The following is a 15,618-nucleotide window of genomic DNA, read 5'->3' on the forward strand; positions in this document are numbered from 1 at the left end:
CTATATATCTCTCCCTCTATATATCTATATCTCTCCCTCTCTCTCTCCCTCTATATATCTATATCTCTCCCTCTCTCTCTCCCTCTATATATCTATATCTCTCCCTCTATATATCTCTCCCTCTCTCTCCCTCTATATATCTATATCTCTCCCTCTATATATCTCTCCCTCTCTCTCTCCCTCTATATATCTATATCTCTCCCTCTATATATCTATATCTCTCCCTCTATATCTCTCTCTCTCTCTCTCTCTCTCTCTCTCTCTCTCTCTCTCTCTCTCTCTCTCTCTCTCTCTCTCTCTCTCTCTCTCTCTCTCTCTCTCTCTCTCTCTCTCTCTCTCTCTCTCTCTCTCTCTCTCTCTCTCTCTCTCTCTCTCTCTCTCTCTCTCTCTCTCTCTCTCTCTCTCTCTCTCTCTCTCTCTCTCTCTCTCTCTCTCTCTCTCTCTCTCTCTCTCTCTCTCTCTCTCTCTCTCTCAGCTAACATGGCTGCTTCCTCTTTGTTCTCCCAGGCAGAACCCGAAGCCCAAAACAGCAAAACTTTCTCTCCTTCGTTTCTTCCCATCCATTCACCCCAAAACAACACTCTCACCCCCAGCACAAAGCTAGCTCCCCTCACCTCCAACCCCGCCACTCATCCACCCGTTCCAGTCACATTAAGCACAAAAGATTTTATTTTAAAGCTTATATGCAAATGAGGCAAAGAAGGGAGAGGGAGGGGGGAGGACCTCGGGTATATTTGACAAGGGCTTTAAACCAGAGAGAGCTGCGTAGGGGGCTGTTACTAAAGCATTATTAACAGTTCGTAAGGGAGAAAAAGGGGAGGATTTTGACATACTTGCCTTTAAATACATTTCTATTCTGGTCTACCGTTAGTATTCGATACATATAAGGGGCAATCTGCAGTTGCTACATCCATTTTAGGACTTATAAATTAATGACATGTACCCACTGATTCTTGAAGAATACAACTCCATTGTTTGTAAACAACTTAAATGCAAACAAACCCTATATAGCCTTAAAACATGGTTGAAACTATCATTTCAATATCATGGACGGTCAGTCCGTGTGCATCCATAGCGCTGTCCATGAATTTGAAAGTGATTGCATTTCTCCAGCCCCATTCCACAGCTTTTGAATGAAACAGGGGCGGGGTTAAGGCTTGGTTATTGTGTTTTTTTATTTATTTTACCTTTATTTAACTAGGCAAGTCAGTTAAGAACAAATTCTTATTTTCAATGACGGCCTAGGAACAATGGGTTAACTGCCTTGTTCAGGGGCAGAACGACAGATTTTTACCTTGTCAGCTCAGAGATCCTTTAAGTTACGAGTTCAACGCTCTAACCACTAGGCTACCTGCCGCCGTTTGACACTTTAAGGGCTATTGTGTAGATCATTCTGTTTATTTTTGAAGTTCAGATAATCTTGAAAACTGCTAAACATTTATGTATGTTAAAGTGACTATCTTCCTCTCACACAACATTAAATGTTGTGACATGATGAGGAGAATAGTTCACTATCAATACTTCACAAAACCTTGATCAAACAACTTAATAATAAAGCCTTTACTACATATGATAATGTAGTACAATGGCTGTAGTTTTTAATAATCGTATTTGGCACCTGAATAATAGATTCAAAGAAATGGCTCCTATCATAATAGGATTTGTGACTCAAAGGATTAAAGCATTATAAATTAACCATAATTCTTATATTAGGCTACTCAGTTTAGCAGGATGTCGGCTACAGTAATTATGAATTATTCCAAATTGGAAGAAGACAGTGATAATGAAGACATTACCTTTTAGCACTAGTGGACAACTTGGCGGTAGTCTTGCTGGATAATTTGGTAGGTTTCTTCTGTTGCTGGGGGGGTGTGGCGGGCTGCTGTTTTCTCTCGGGCTCCGGCACTGCCGGGTCTCTCTGGTCCGCATCAGAACTACCACTGCTGGTGCTTGGACTCTCATCATCTGACCGCCCTTGTCTTTCACTGGACATGTTGATTCCCCCTATGAAGAATGAACAGAAAGGTTATGCACTGTTTCAATAACTGGGATACCTACATCATAACTTTGGATAATAACATGGTCATAGGCTACAGCTAATCGATAACTGCATTGAATCTACGCATGATGTTATTGCAGCTGGGATTATTGATATCCAGCCGAGAGAGATAGGTGTTGCTCATCATCAGACATGTAGGTTACCTCCTCAACTTTACATAACTCACTGGACTGGTAGACCCCTTTGTGGGTTGGTCTGTGCTTTGTAACCTACATGAGTAGGCCTATTCAGGCCTATGTCCTGTCTGTCAATTTGATGGTTAGATGTTGAGCATTACCGAGTATTCATCAAAAGTTATTTATAAACAAAAGCTAAAACTATTTACACATAATATCCATTAGAGTACTTTATTTAAATCACTGTAATTTTGATGGACAAACGATGTTCTTTATGATTCCATAATCCATAATGGTCACACCACACGTCTATATCAAGGTATATGGTTAGATAAGGGTCACCAAATCATTCCATTAGCTCGATCCAATTGGCTTTTAATAATCCCCTTATAGACCCATAACACGCGTGCAAATATTGTTACATTATCGCAGTGTATTTGAAGCCCTGTGGTCGGTAATAAAAGAAGGCTCGGATTCAATCCTTGTGACTAATGACCAGGGTACTATACCTTCGTTTTGGGGTGAGTTCCCGAATGATTTAACTGTCAAAAGCCAAGCAATAGAAAACAATGATTCAAAACACTCCTAGCCTACAACATAGCCACCATCACACAAATATTGGTTTGGAGAATACGAATGAAGAGCTGCAAGGAAAGCATAATTGCACCTATTTGCAGCAAGGGGGCTCGCAGACAGGCAGGCGAGCTAAATAAAACATAGCGTGTTTCTCTCACTTTAGGAGACCATTATTATACGTCTATCCCCGACGAATAGGAGCATATCGACTATAAGTCAATTGACGCATTCTAAGGAACAGTACATGTTTCAAATCGGACCATAGAGTCCCTTGTAGATCGGCAAGGTTTGTTATGGTAGGAGACTCCAGTATCAGCATGGTGTACCAAGTCAACTGATGCATGAAGTCAGTTCTGAGCAAGCTCCCTCTAACACGACAGCGCTGAAAAAAACAAGAAAGGACGATCTTTATCCGCCTAAACTAGACTCTCCCGGGTCCTTGGAGCTTGTTCTTTACCTTTAGCGTGGTCTCGTCCTGATTTAGGCCGGGTAGGAGTGTTTAAAATCCGGTGGAATTGTAGCCGGGAAGACGACGAGCTCCGGCCAAGCTGTGAACATTGGAGAATCGGAAAGAGAGGAGGTGCTGCATTACTGGCTTAGAAGAGACAGGTGGCGCTGGATAGCGAGTGAGTCAATCGTTGCTTTGGGTCCATTGAGATTGAGACAGGGAGATCTGTTTCACTCTCACTTCCAAACGATGGAGCAAACAGCAGGAAATGCACTGTCTGTCACTACTTGCAATCCTCTGATATTCATTCGAGTGAAGGAGCATATGTAGGACTATTATTTTGTTGTTTTTGGGGCTTCAAAACAGCGGAGGGGAATACAGAATACAGGTTTGAACAACGCTTGTTATGTGTCACTACAGTTGGATACAATGTTGCCTTGTGGAAGTTTTCTGTGATGATTGCCTTGACTGCAGCTGTGCACGGAACGAGAACGGATCCATTGTATATAGACAAAGCTATAATGTATCCCGTTGGGAACAAGTTGAAGATTGCCAAATACTTCTGAATTTATAACATATGTATTACCTTCTGCATTTGTTTTTCTATAACGGAAAAGGTATATATTTTACATTATATGTTAATAATTCATATCCTATAATATCTTAATTGAATGAATTTGAAAGGTTTATCATAATTGGATAATTGAATTGAACTGATCTTATTTGAATAGGCTTACAGTAGGTGCAGTTCTATTGATTGCTTCTCACAGCACTTTATTGGTGCTGTATTCATTCTTTCATTCATTCATCCATCCATTAATTATTTGATTCATTAATTCAAAGGCAAATAAAGCACCTGTGTTAACTGTGTGATATAGTAAACTATTGCTGGGTCTTGAATGGGTACTGTCTCCAATGCCAGGTTACCCAGGTGTAGTATGAGATACTTAAAGGTTGACGGCGGAAGCATGAAATGATTATTCTGGCTGACACCTAACTTGAAGTCCTCCTGGCTGTCACGTGAGTCGAGACAGCCAGGCTATGAAAGAATATCCAACAACCTCAAACATTTGCTTATGAATTGGCCTACGTCTCTGCACTACACACATTCAAAGGAATGCCATGACAGCTTGACAGGGTGTTAACATGAAGAACACAGGAGTCAGAAATAAGTCATAAACTGTTGTGGCAGGTTGGAATGTACAGATGTCAGCCACTTACTCAGAGGGAAAAGAGTTGAATCTGTTGCTACTTCAGCAGCTTCCACAGGATACATGTGCAAACAGGAGGATTAGCTGCAACGTTTGACACCCAGCAGATAACCACATACTTGATTGATCGAGGGGGGGGGGGAACATTATCAGTAAATTATTTGCCAAGTTCTTGTCACACCATTGTGATAAAAAGATTGTAGAAATGCCACCATTGATTAGTGTAGGATTCAGAATCGGCTACAATACGTTTTGATGGCTCCTTCACAGAATCTAGAGGTGAAATCAGAAAGGAAGATCGTTTAGTTTGGCTGTGTGGCTAGCTCCCTGGAGGAGAGGAGACGAGACGAGACGAGACGAGACGAGACGAGAGGAGAGGAGAGGAGAGGAGAGGAGAGGAGAGGAGAGGAGAGGAGGGAGCAAGTGCCTGACGTCTGGGCCTTATCGTCTGTGACAGCTCACTGACAGCAGGGAAAAGAAAGGAAAACAGAGTTTTCCAATAGATGTGATGAAAATGAATTACAAGGCTGTACTCAGCCATGATATGAATCAAATGTACAGTAGGGAGAGAATAGATACATCTCTGGAGGGCATATATCAACAGAGTGAAAAATGGGTTGGTATTCATTATTGTGTAGAATATAAAAGCAAAAGGAAGTAGGGCAGTAAGTCCTTGGTTTATTGTATCTTTGTTGTAATCGCTTCCCTTCCCCTTAGCGAGAGGAATATGTGCAAGTCAATTATTCATGAATAATACCTCAAGGTAAATAAAGGTAGGAATGTCTTTGAAGGAATCAGTAGGTCAACTGATACAATTATCTGCAATGTTATCATTCGTGTTTTGTCTACATCCAACTTCCAGTTGATTTAACTCTTTTAAGCTTAACTGAAGCGGTCAAGCTCCTTTTTCAAAAGTATGCAAAGTAATGGAACATAATGCACATGCCTTTTACTGAAAGCTGCAGGATGTCCTTCATCACTCATCCATGATATGAGTGTAGTAACACTTTATTGCCACCTGAAAAAGCCCTTATGATAACAGAGAAAAACCACTGTACCGCTATATATTTCTGATCATAATCAGCCAACTGCATTTTTCAAACCATAAAATGCTTTACTCAAGTGTTTTAAGGCCTTTGGTGTGAACGATAGGAAGATGGACTAAAGTAACTCATAGAAACTAATATGAGAGCTACTCTAAAGACAATGGGTTTGCATTTACAAGAGAGCCAGTAATTCATTCGCCCACATACACACACAGGCACGCAAATACACACACACACACACACACACACACACACACACACACACACACACACACACACACACACACACACACACACACACACACACACACACAGAGAGAGAGAGAGTTACAAAGCCACTATACATAAAAGTAATGTACCTTGTGGCTCTTTTAAATGAGAGTACATTTAGGAATTGCCAGGACCCTAAAACGATTGTCCTGCCATAATACTAATAATGGGTTCTTAATTAGACTCAGTACACAGAAAGCAGAGGAAATGGACATTAATATTTCATCACACAGATGTCTGTCTCTGTCTGTCTGTCTGTCTGTCTGTCTGTCTGTCTGTCTGTCTGTCTGTCTGTCTGTCTGTCTGTCTGTCTGTCTCTTTTTCCTTCCACCCCAGGGAAACAGCTACAGTACACAGGGCAGAGATTCACAACAAGCACTTCAAGTGCAGACCGACTGTGTCTAGACTGGAACATTGCTCTTAAAAATGTCCCCTTCCAGTGCTGTCTGTGTATTTGTGGTGGTAGTGGTTTGTCCAAAGGTAGGACCTGATGTGCTGCTGCTCCAGTTTCAACTGTTCTGCCTTGTTATTATTCGACTATGCTGGTCATTTATGAACATTTGAACATCTTGGCCATTGTTCTGTTATAATCTCCACCCGGCACAGCCAGAAGAGGACTGGCCACCCCACATAGCCTGGTTCCTCTCTAGGTTTCTTCCTAGGTTTTGGCCTTTCTAGGGAGTTTTTCCTAGCCACCGTGCTTCTACACCTGCATTGCTTGCTGTTTGGGGTTTTAGGCTGGGCTTCTGTACAGCACTTTGAGATATCAGCTGATGTACGAAGGTCTATATAAATATAATTTGATTGATTGATTGATGTTTGTTTGTTTTTTATTCCTGATATTTACTTAGAGTGTTTGTGTATCGGGGATGTCTATATTTGGAGTTAGTTTATTGGGTCAATTAAGCTTTCCCCCTCTCTTATACTGTACTTTTAATGTTGATATGGAAGTACTTGCCATGAGTGAGCTGACTATGTGTGTGTGGACGATACGAGTCAATAAGGTCCGATAATCAGAGAGGAGGAAGTGTATATTCCATCTTTGTGAAGGTGCCCTCTGTGTAGTTCTGAGTGTAGACAGAGCCACTAGTGCGTCAGTCTGGTCTACACTCTTAGAAAAAAAAGTGCTATCTACATGGAACCCAAAATAGTTCTACTCGGAAACAAAAAGGGTTCTACCTGGAACCAAAAAGGATTCTCCTATGGGGACAGCTGAAGAACCCTTGTTTCTAAGAGTGTAAAGAGTGTAGTGGAAGTGCTGCAGACTCCAAACCACGTATCCCCCATGGTGATGGGGGTTTGATCCCCCTTTCTGATTACTCTGTCAAAGCTCCTCTATCTCTGTATCTTCCAATTGTCCTTTCTTAAAATAATTCAAAAGTGAAAGGGCACTAGAAATCTGATGTCCTTTTTTTCCTCGGGAAAGTGCCTTCTCCTGCTCCTCCTAGGTCTATAGGCTGAAACAGCATGTTGGGACATCCAGACTCCCAGACATAACACACCACTGTGCTCATTGACACTGAGTCACTGGCCCCATGCAGCCAAAGACAACTCCCCCAGAAGAACATTGTGTAATCTGATGCTGTTTTTTCTCTCTGGTGTGGTTTTGGATTAATTCATTTTTTCCTCACACAAGTATTTAAGTCCTGGTGAGACATGGAAGACAGACACCTCGCTAACTTAGTTGTGGGTTGTTCCTTCTCCAGAAACAAATGTGTCCAAAATGGCACCCTATTTCCAATAGTGAACTACTTTTGCCATTTGGGACACATGAAATGGAGTGCTGTAGAGGATTGCCACCGAGTGTTCTGATATTGGGTAGAGCTGCAGAGCTATTTGTTTTCACTGTCGTTTAAATTTTATCAGGTTGACTCTTGTGCGAAGTTGTAGACTGGAGATGATAATATTGCCTTAAAAGTATGTTGAAATTATTCCATGATATGGTGTGTTAATACCGCTGATGTCTTTGTGGATAATTGCCATATGGTTCTAATCAAGTTAAATGCAGTGTTTTGAAAGAAAAGGCTAATTGTTTATTTGCTGCATCTGTCAATTTGATACCGGATCCGATTTCCTTTTATCTAATATGGTGGTGGTCATTTCTTTGCTTATTGACCAATTCTAACATTGTTTGGTTGGAATTGCTTCTCACATGTTGTCTGTAGCTGTAGCTGTAGCTCTGCCGCACAATTACACATAACAGGCTGACTATTACATTTCTTTTGTCTAGACATTGCTCTCTCTGATGGATTTTATACACCGATAACAAATATTTACATTGTTGTAATCCAATAGTTTTGTAGGGGAGGACATTGTGTGAATAACTCCTTCTGACTATGTATGTTTAATGATTAGTTTGTAGATTTTGCTTATCTGGAGACGTGCGAAAGGGAGGGCTTAGCGAGGACATTTGCATCCAAAATGGTACCCTATTCCCTGTATAGTCCACTACTTTTGACCGGGCCCATCGGGGCTCTGGTCAAAAGTAGTGGACTATTTAGGGAATAGAGTGCCATTTGGAACGCAGCTTGTGAATATAAGCCCTCTTTGATTACAATATTCTACTGAAGTGACATGAGCCTTCTGTTTTCATCACACAGTGTTCACAGTTCACGCTTTGGCTGCCCCATCGCATGTGTGTGTGTGTGTGTGTGTGTGTGTTTATGACTGCGAGTGTGTGCGTCCATGTGTGCGCACGTGTGTGCCCATGTGTGTTTGTATGTGAGGGGGGCGGGGGAGGGGCGCAGTGTGTGGTAATTGGAGTACCAATGAATAGAGCTGCTGATGGGGGTGAGAATCTGTGAATTATTACCCTTTATTCATTCTGAGGTATATTGCAGGTGTATTACAACTTGGAGGTGAGGAATCACCATAGACATTCTGATTGATCTGTATGAAAGGCCACCTAAAGACAGAGGCATGTGGGGGATGACTTGGGGAAGGTGATGCATAGTAACTAGGTCCCATCTGTTTGTACTCTCACCAACTCGTATATAGTCGTTATCATGCCAATAACCACAGGAGTACCATATACAACACAAACAGATCTGGGAATAGGCTATGTTCACAGCACTTCTGGGCTGGCTTTGTCTTGACCGCTGAGGATTTATTAAACAAGATTTTATTTTAGCTCCGATATGTTCTCTGTTGACCTGGATTAATATAAAGTATATAGCCTCTGAATAGCCCCTTCTCAAGACTCCTCTCTCGCTTTCTCCCTCTCTCTTTCCATCCCCCCTCAGGCCCCCTCCCTCCCGTAATGTAGCCCAATGTCCTCTGATTACCACTGTGCAGTTTGCATGGTGTTGAAATTGAAATGTGCTGTACTAATATCCACCATTAATTATTGCCAGGGAAAAGAGAGGAATTCCAGTTATTCCTCTCTCTCTCGTTCTCTGTCTCCTCTCATGCTCTCTCTCTTTCACTCTCCTCCTTATTCTTCTCGTTTCGATTCTATGCTAGGAAGCAGGATTTAGCCATCATTATTACCTATCTGGATTCATATTCACCACCCACTCAGCAACATTTCAAACCAGTCTGACCCAATGTTAATCTGAAATGGTTAACATGAACAGAATCCATCCCTAGACCTCAACACAAAACGGTGTAATGAAATGTATTTGCCTTAACGTCTATCTCACAGCCATAAGTAAAAGGTGCTATAAAATACATATTCACTGTGGCAGTTTAGATTGAGAATAGTCTCTGACGACTCTCTGATGACTTGAGCAGAGTTTTAAATACACCTCTCAAGGCCACACAGATAGAGGCACTCTACTCTTTATAAATGCGTGCACACTCTCACACCACACACACACACACACACACACACACACACACACACACACACACACACACACACACACACACACACACACACACACACACACACACACACACACACACACACACACACACACACACACACACACACAAAGCTCTTTATGGGCAAACTGCCACATTCAAATTCCATCAGATGAAGAGCATCTAGCATCCCTCCCTCTGTTACCATGTCTGGTCTATAGTTGAGCTGAGGGATGATCTATTTTACTGTTGAGGTGATTCCTTCCTGGTTTGACCAGGCCAGCTGCATTTTGGCAGAAATTTAGACTCAGGCCATACCCAGTGGGCAAAACTGGTTGAAATTATTTCAACACCCAGATTACAACCAACCGTGTGACAATACATTCAGCTTGTAAACTGGTTGTAATGATGTCAACAACCAGATTACAACCAACCGTGTGACAATACATTCAGTTTGTAAACTGGTTGTAATGATGTCAACAACCAGATTACAACCAACCGTGTGACAATACATTCAGCTTGTAAACTGGTTGTAATGATGTCAACAACCAGATTACAACCAACCGTGTGACAATACATTCAGTTTGTAAACTGGTTGTAATGATGTCAACAACCAGATTACAACCAACCGTGTGACAATACATTCAGCTTGTAAACTGGTTGTAATGATGTCAACAACCAGATTACAACCAACCGTGTGACAATACATTCAGCTTGTAAACTGGTTGTAATGATGTCAACAACCAGATTACAACCAACCGTGTGACAATACATTCAGTTTGTAAACTGGTTGTAATGATGTCAACAACCAGATTACAACCAACCGTGTGACAATACATTCAGCTTGTAAACTGGTTGTAATGATGTCAACAACCAGATTACAACCAACCGTGTGACAATACATTCAGCTGGACAATACATTCATCTTGTAAACTGGTTGTAATGATGTCAACAACCAGATTACAACCAACCGTGTGACAATACATTCAGCTTCAGCTTGTAAACTGGTTGTAACCGTGTGACAATACATTCAGTTTGTAAACATGATGTCAACAACCAGATTACAACCAATGTGTACATTCACCGTGTGACAATACATTCATCTTGTAAACTGGTTGTAATGATGTCAACAACCAGATTACAACCAACCGTGTGACAATACATTCAGCTTGTAAACTGGTTGTAATGATGTCAACAACCAGATTACAACCAACCGTGTGACAATACATTCAGTTTGTAAACTGGTTGTAATGATGTCAACAACCAGATTACAACCAACCGTGTGACAATACATTCAGTTTGTAAACTGGTTGTAATGATGTCAACAACCAGATTACAACCAACCGTGTGACAATACATTCAGCTTGTAAACTGGTTGTAATGATGTCAACAACTAGATTACAACCAACCGTGTGACAATACATTCAGCTTGTAAACTGGTTGTATTGATGTGTCACAACGTGGCCCTTTTGGGTGCATATCGTGGCTCTCTCACTCTCTCTCCTACATCAGGTTTCACAACTGTCATACATTCCTGGTAGAAACTCTCAGTATAGAGGGAGCGAGCCTATGGAGAACATAGACATTCTCCTTGCCAAAACTCTTAATCCCCAAAATGGGAGAATTAAACAATATTTATATTTTTGAGAATGTGGGAGTGGTCCGTGAACACTTAAGGGACAGTCATGTCGAGTCTGTTTCATTGGGTGATCTCATGAAGGACAGGAAACACACATGACTGTGTCTTTAGTTGAGTACACTTCTCAATTGTGGGGTGTATATCTAAATGTTGTGAAACGTATATGATTACATATTAGACTATTTGTGAAAGATGAAATGTGATGTTGTTAGCTTTCTAAATGAGTGTATGGATTTTCATATAAAGTTTAACAGGTCAATGGCCACACCCCCGTGAGCCCAGCCATAACAGCAGGCGTCATGGAACACCCCCTTCTTCTACTAAGTATGAAACCCATTTCAGACTAAATTTACATTAGATCAGAAAACATGTTGAAATGGTTGGCAACTGTGCCAAAGTGAAGTAAGCTGGACGTCTCGAATGGTAAGAAGACTAGAAAACCTGGAGCTGACGCTACATGTTTAAATGGTTAAGAATTACAACTCTACCAAAGGACAAGACCAGAGAACGTGGAGATCATTCCCACGTTGAAATGGATAAGAAATCTACAAACCAAAGAGCAAATATTCAGACTACATCTGTTGAAATATTTTAGTCTGGTAAACACATTCGATCTAAGAACATTTCCAAATGGTACTCTGAAGTTTCCATTCTAACAATCTACGACTTTGATCTCTGGTGGACAATCCAGAGGCTCTCTGTAGACTGACTATCCAGCAGACAGACCGACAATCGCAGAGAGGGACAACAAAGGCAGACACTCGTAGATATATAATTGCAATTTATTTTCAAATGACCGGTTGTTAATGTTCAAAGTATCTATGAGTTTAGTAATCCTCTGAGTTTCCCGCTCTTGAGCAGTCCCCACCCCTTTCCTTTGTCTACCATGCCGTCATATCGGTTTCGTCTGCTAGGAACTTTTTGTTTGTATCATGTAGTAACAAATATATATGAACTATTTGTGTGTGAGTTTATGTAATTTTTTAGTCCGCTAGGAACTTTTTGTTTGTATCATGTAGTAACAAATATATATGAACTATTTGTGTGTGAGTTTATGTAATTTTGTGATTGATTAAGTTAGTTAGTAAATAAATAATTAAGCCAATTTGCATATCGCTGATTTATGATTCTATGCTAGGGTTCGAGCAGATATCCAAGGGTTTGCAACGTTCAGTAATGAGACTGATTAGGTAATACAATTCATTAATAAGCAACTGTTTTGATAAGATATGAAAATATCTGAGAGTTATAGTCGGGAAATTGACACTATAAACAAAATTGTTCCGTAGTGCCCCTGTAACGGCGTTCTTCGTTTGTTGAAAGAGAGTCGGACCGAAATGCAGCGTGGTGGTTACTCATGTCTTTAATGAATGAATCGCGGTACATGAAATAACTGATACAAATACAAAACAACAAAACGGAATGGGAAACCTAATTACAGCCTATCTGGTGAAACTACACAGAGACAGGAACAATCACCCACGAAATACAAAGTGAAACCCAGGCTACCTAAATACGGTTCCCCATCAGAGACAACAAGAATCACCTGACTCTGATTGAGAACCGCCTCAGGAAGCCAAGCCTATACTAGACACACCCCTAATCAACCACAATCCTAATGCCTACACAAACCCCAATACGACAATACAATAACCCCATGTCACACACTGGCCTGAACAAATAATAAAGAAAACACAAAATACTAAGACCAAGGCGTGACAGAACCCCCCTAAGGTGCGGACTTCCGGATGCACCTCAAAACCATAGGGAGGGTCCGGGTGGGCGTTTGTCCATGGTGGTGGTTCCGGCTCGGGACGTGGACCCCACTCCTTTAATGTCATAGTTCCTCCCCTTCGCGTCCTGGGATAATCCACCCTCGCCGCCAACCATGGCCTAATAGTCCTCACCCAGAACTCCACTGAACTGAGGGGCAGCTCGGGACTGAGGCAGCTCGGGACTGAGGGGAAGCTCGGGACTGAGGGGAAGCTCGGGACTGAGGGGAAGCTCGGGACTGAGGGGCAGCTCGGGACTGAGGGGCAGCTCGGGACTGAGGGGAAGCCCAGTACTGAGAGAAAGCCCAGTACTGAGAGGAAGCCCAGTACTGAGAGGAAGCCCAGTACTGAGATGAAGCTCAGGCAGGTAGTAGGCTCCGGTAGATCCTGGCTGGCTGGCGGATCTGGAAGATTCTGGTTGACTAGCAGATCTGGAAGATTCTGGTTGACTAGCAGATCTGGAAAAATCTGGTTGACTGGCAGATCTAGAAGATCATGGCTGACTGGCGGATCTAGCTGCTCTATGCAGACTGGCAGCTCTTTGCAGACTGACAGCTCTGGCTGCTTCAGGCAGACTGACAGCTCTGGCTGCTTCATACAGACTGACAGCTCTGGCTGCTTCATACAGACTGACAGCTCTGGCTGCTTCATGCAGACTGACAGCTCTGGCTGCCGCATACAGACTGACAGCTCTGACTGCTCCATGCAGGCTGACAGCACCCTGCAGACTGACAGCTCCTTGCAGACTGACAGCTCCTTGCAGACTGGCAGCTCTTTGCAGACTGACATCTCTGGCTGCTTCAGGCAGACTGACAGCTCTGGCTGCTTCATACAGACTGACAGCTCTGGCTGCTTCATGCAGACTGACAGCTCTGGCTGCTTCCTACAGACTGACAGCTCTGACTGCTCCATGCAGGCTGACAGCTCTGACTGCTTCATACAGACTGACAGCTCTGGCTGCTTTATGCAGACTGACAGCTCTGGCTGCCGCATACAGACTGACAGCTCTGACTGCTCCATGCAGGCTGACAGCACCCTGCAGACTGACAGCTCCTTGCAGACTGACAGCTCCTTGCAGACTGGCAGCTCTTTGCAGACTGACAGATCTTTGCAGACTGACAGCTCTGGCTGCTTCATGCAGACTGACAGCTCAGGCTGCTCCGGACAGGCAGGAGGCTCCGGCAGCGCTGTAGAGGAGGAAGGCTCTGATAGCGCTGAACAGGCGGGAGACTCCGACAGCGCAGGAGAGGAGAAAGGCTATGATATTGCTGAACAGACAGGAGACTCCAGCAGCGCTGTAGAGGAGGAAGGCTCTGATAGCGCTAAACAGACAGGAGACTCCGACAGCACAGGAGAGGTGAGGCGCACTGTAGGCCTGATGCGCGGTGCTGGCACTGGTGATACTGGAGCGAGGACACGCACAGGAAGCCTGGTGCGGGGAGCTGCTACCGGAGGACTGGTGTGTGAAGGTGGCACAGGATGGACTGGACCGTGAAGGTGTACTGGAGAGCCTGAGTGCAGGACTGGCACAGGACGTGCAAGGCTAGGTAGGTACACAGGAGGCCTAGTGCGTGAGGCTGGCACATTTCTCACCAGCCGACTAACACGCACCTCAGGACGAGTATGGATTGCTGACCCAGGTGCCATTAAATCCCCGACACGCTCCGTCGGACGAATATCGTACCTATAGCACCATACTAGCAACTCCCTCATTACTCTCTCCTCCACTTTCCCCATTAACTCCTTCACAGTCTCTGCTTCGCTCACCTCTAACACCGGCTCTGGTTCTGGTCTCCTCCTTGGCTCCTCACGATAAACAAGGAGAGTTGGCTCTGGATAGACCGGACCGTGCAGGCGCACTGGAGCTCTTGAGCACCGAGCCTGCCCAACCTTACCTGGCTCGATGCCCACTCTAGCCCGGCCAATACGAAGGGCTGGTATGAACCGCACCGGGCTATGCACCCACACTGGAAACACTGTGCGCTCCATAGCATAACACGGTGCCTGCCCGGTCTCTCTAGCCCCCCGGTAAGCACAGGGAGTTTGCGCAGGTCTCCTACCTGGCATAGCCATACTCCCTGTAAGGCCCCCCCCAATATTTTTTTGGGGCTGCTTTTCGGGGCTTCCTTGCCAACCATGTTCCCTCGTATCGTCGGCTCCTATCTCCGGCTGCCTCTGCTCTCCTTAGTGCCTCCACCTGTTCCCATGGGAGGCGATCTCTTCCGGCCAGTATCTCCTCCCAAGTGTAACAACCTTTGCCATCCAACACGTCTTCCCATGTCCATTCTCCGAATAATTCATCCTCCTTTCGCTGCTCATGCTGTCGCTGCCTGTTACCACGCCACTCGGTCCGTGTGTGGTGGGTGATTCTGTAACGGCGTTCTTCGTTTGTTGAAAGAGAGTCGGACCGAAATGCAGCGTGGTGGTTACTCATGTCTTCAACCTCTTGCTCCTACAGGAGCAAGAGGCGTCCCATCTAGACATCTGGAAATGCAAATGCACTACGCTAAATGCTAATAGCACTCGTTAAAACTCAAAAGTTCATTAAAATACACATGCAGGGTACTGAATTAAAGCTACACTCGTTGTGAATCCAGGCAACGAGTCAGATTTTTAAAATGCTTTTCGGCGAAAGCATGAGAAGCTATTATCTGATAGCATGTAACACCACAAAAGA

The 15,618-nt window shown here is 43.6% G+C and overlaps 1 protein-coding gene across 3 annotated transcripts in view; it reads right to left on the reverse strand.

Annotated features, from left to right (window-relative positions):
• LOC118366870 (ubiquitin-conjugating enzyme E2 E3-like) overlaps positions 1 to 15,618 on the reverse strand; it is a 181,088-nt gene that overhangs the window by 40,616 nt on the left and 124,854 nt on the right. For 2 of the 3 annotated variants that reach the window (XM_035749664.2, XM_035749666.2), the window contains exon 2: positions 1,797 to 2,004. In XM_035749664.2, the coding sequence (XP_035605557.1) occupies positions 1,797 to 2,004 (208 nt within the window). Of the gene's footprint in view, positions 1 to 1,796; positions 2,005 to 3,208; positions 3,352 to 15,618 lie in introns of those variants that run through there. The other variant, XM_035749665.1, reaches the window with a different exon arrangement.

Source organism: Oncorhynchus keta, chromosome 34, assembly GCF_023373465.1.
Source record: "Oncorhynchus keta strain PuntledgeMale-10-30-2019 chromosome 34, Oket_V2, whole genome shotgun sequence".
Taxonomy (NCBI): Eukaryota; Metazoa; Chordata; class Actinopteri; order Salmoniformes; family Salmonidae; genus Oncorhynchus; species Oncorhynchus keta.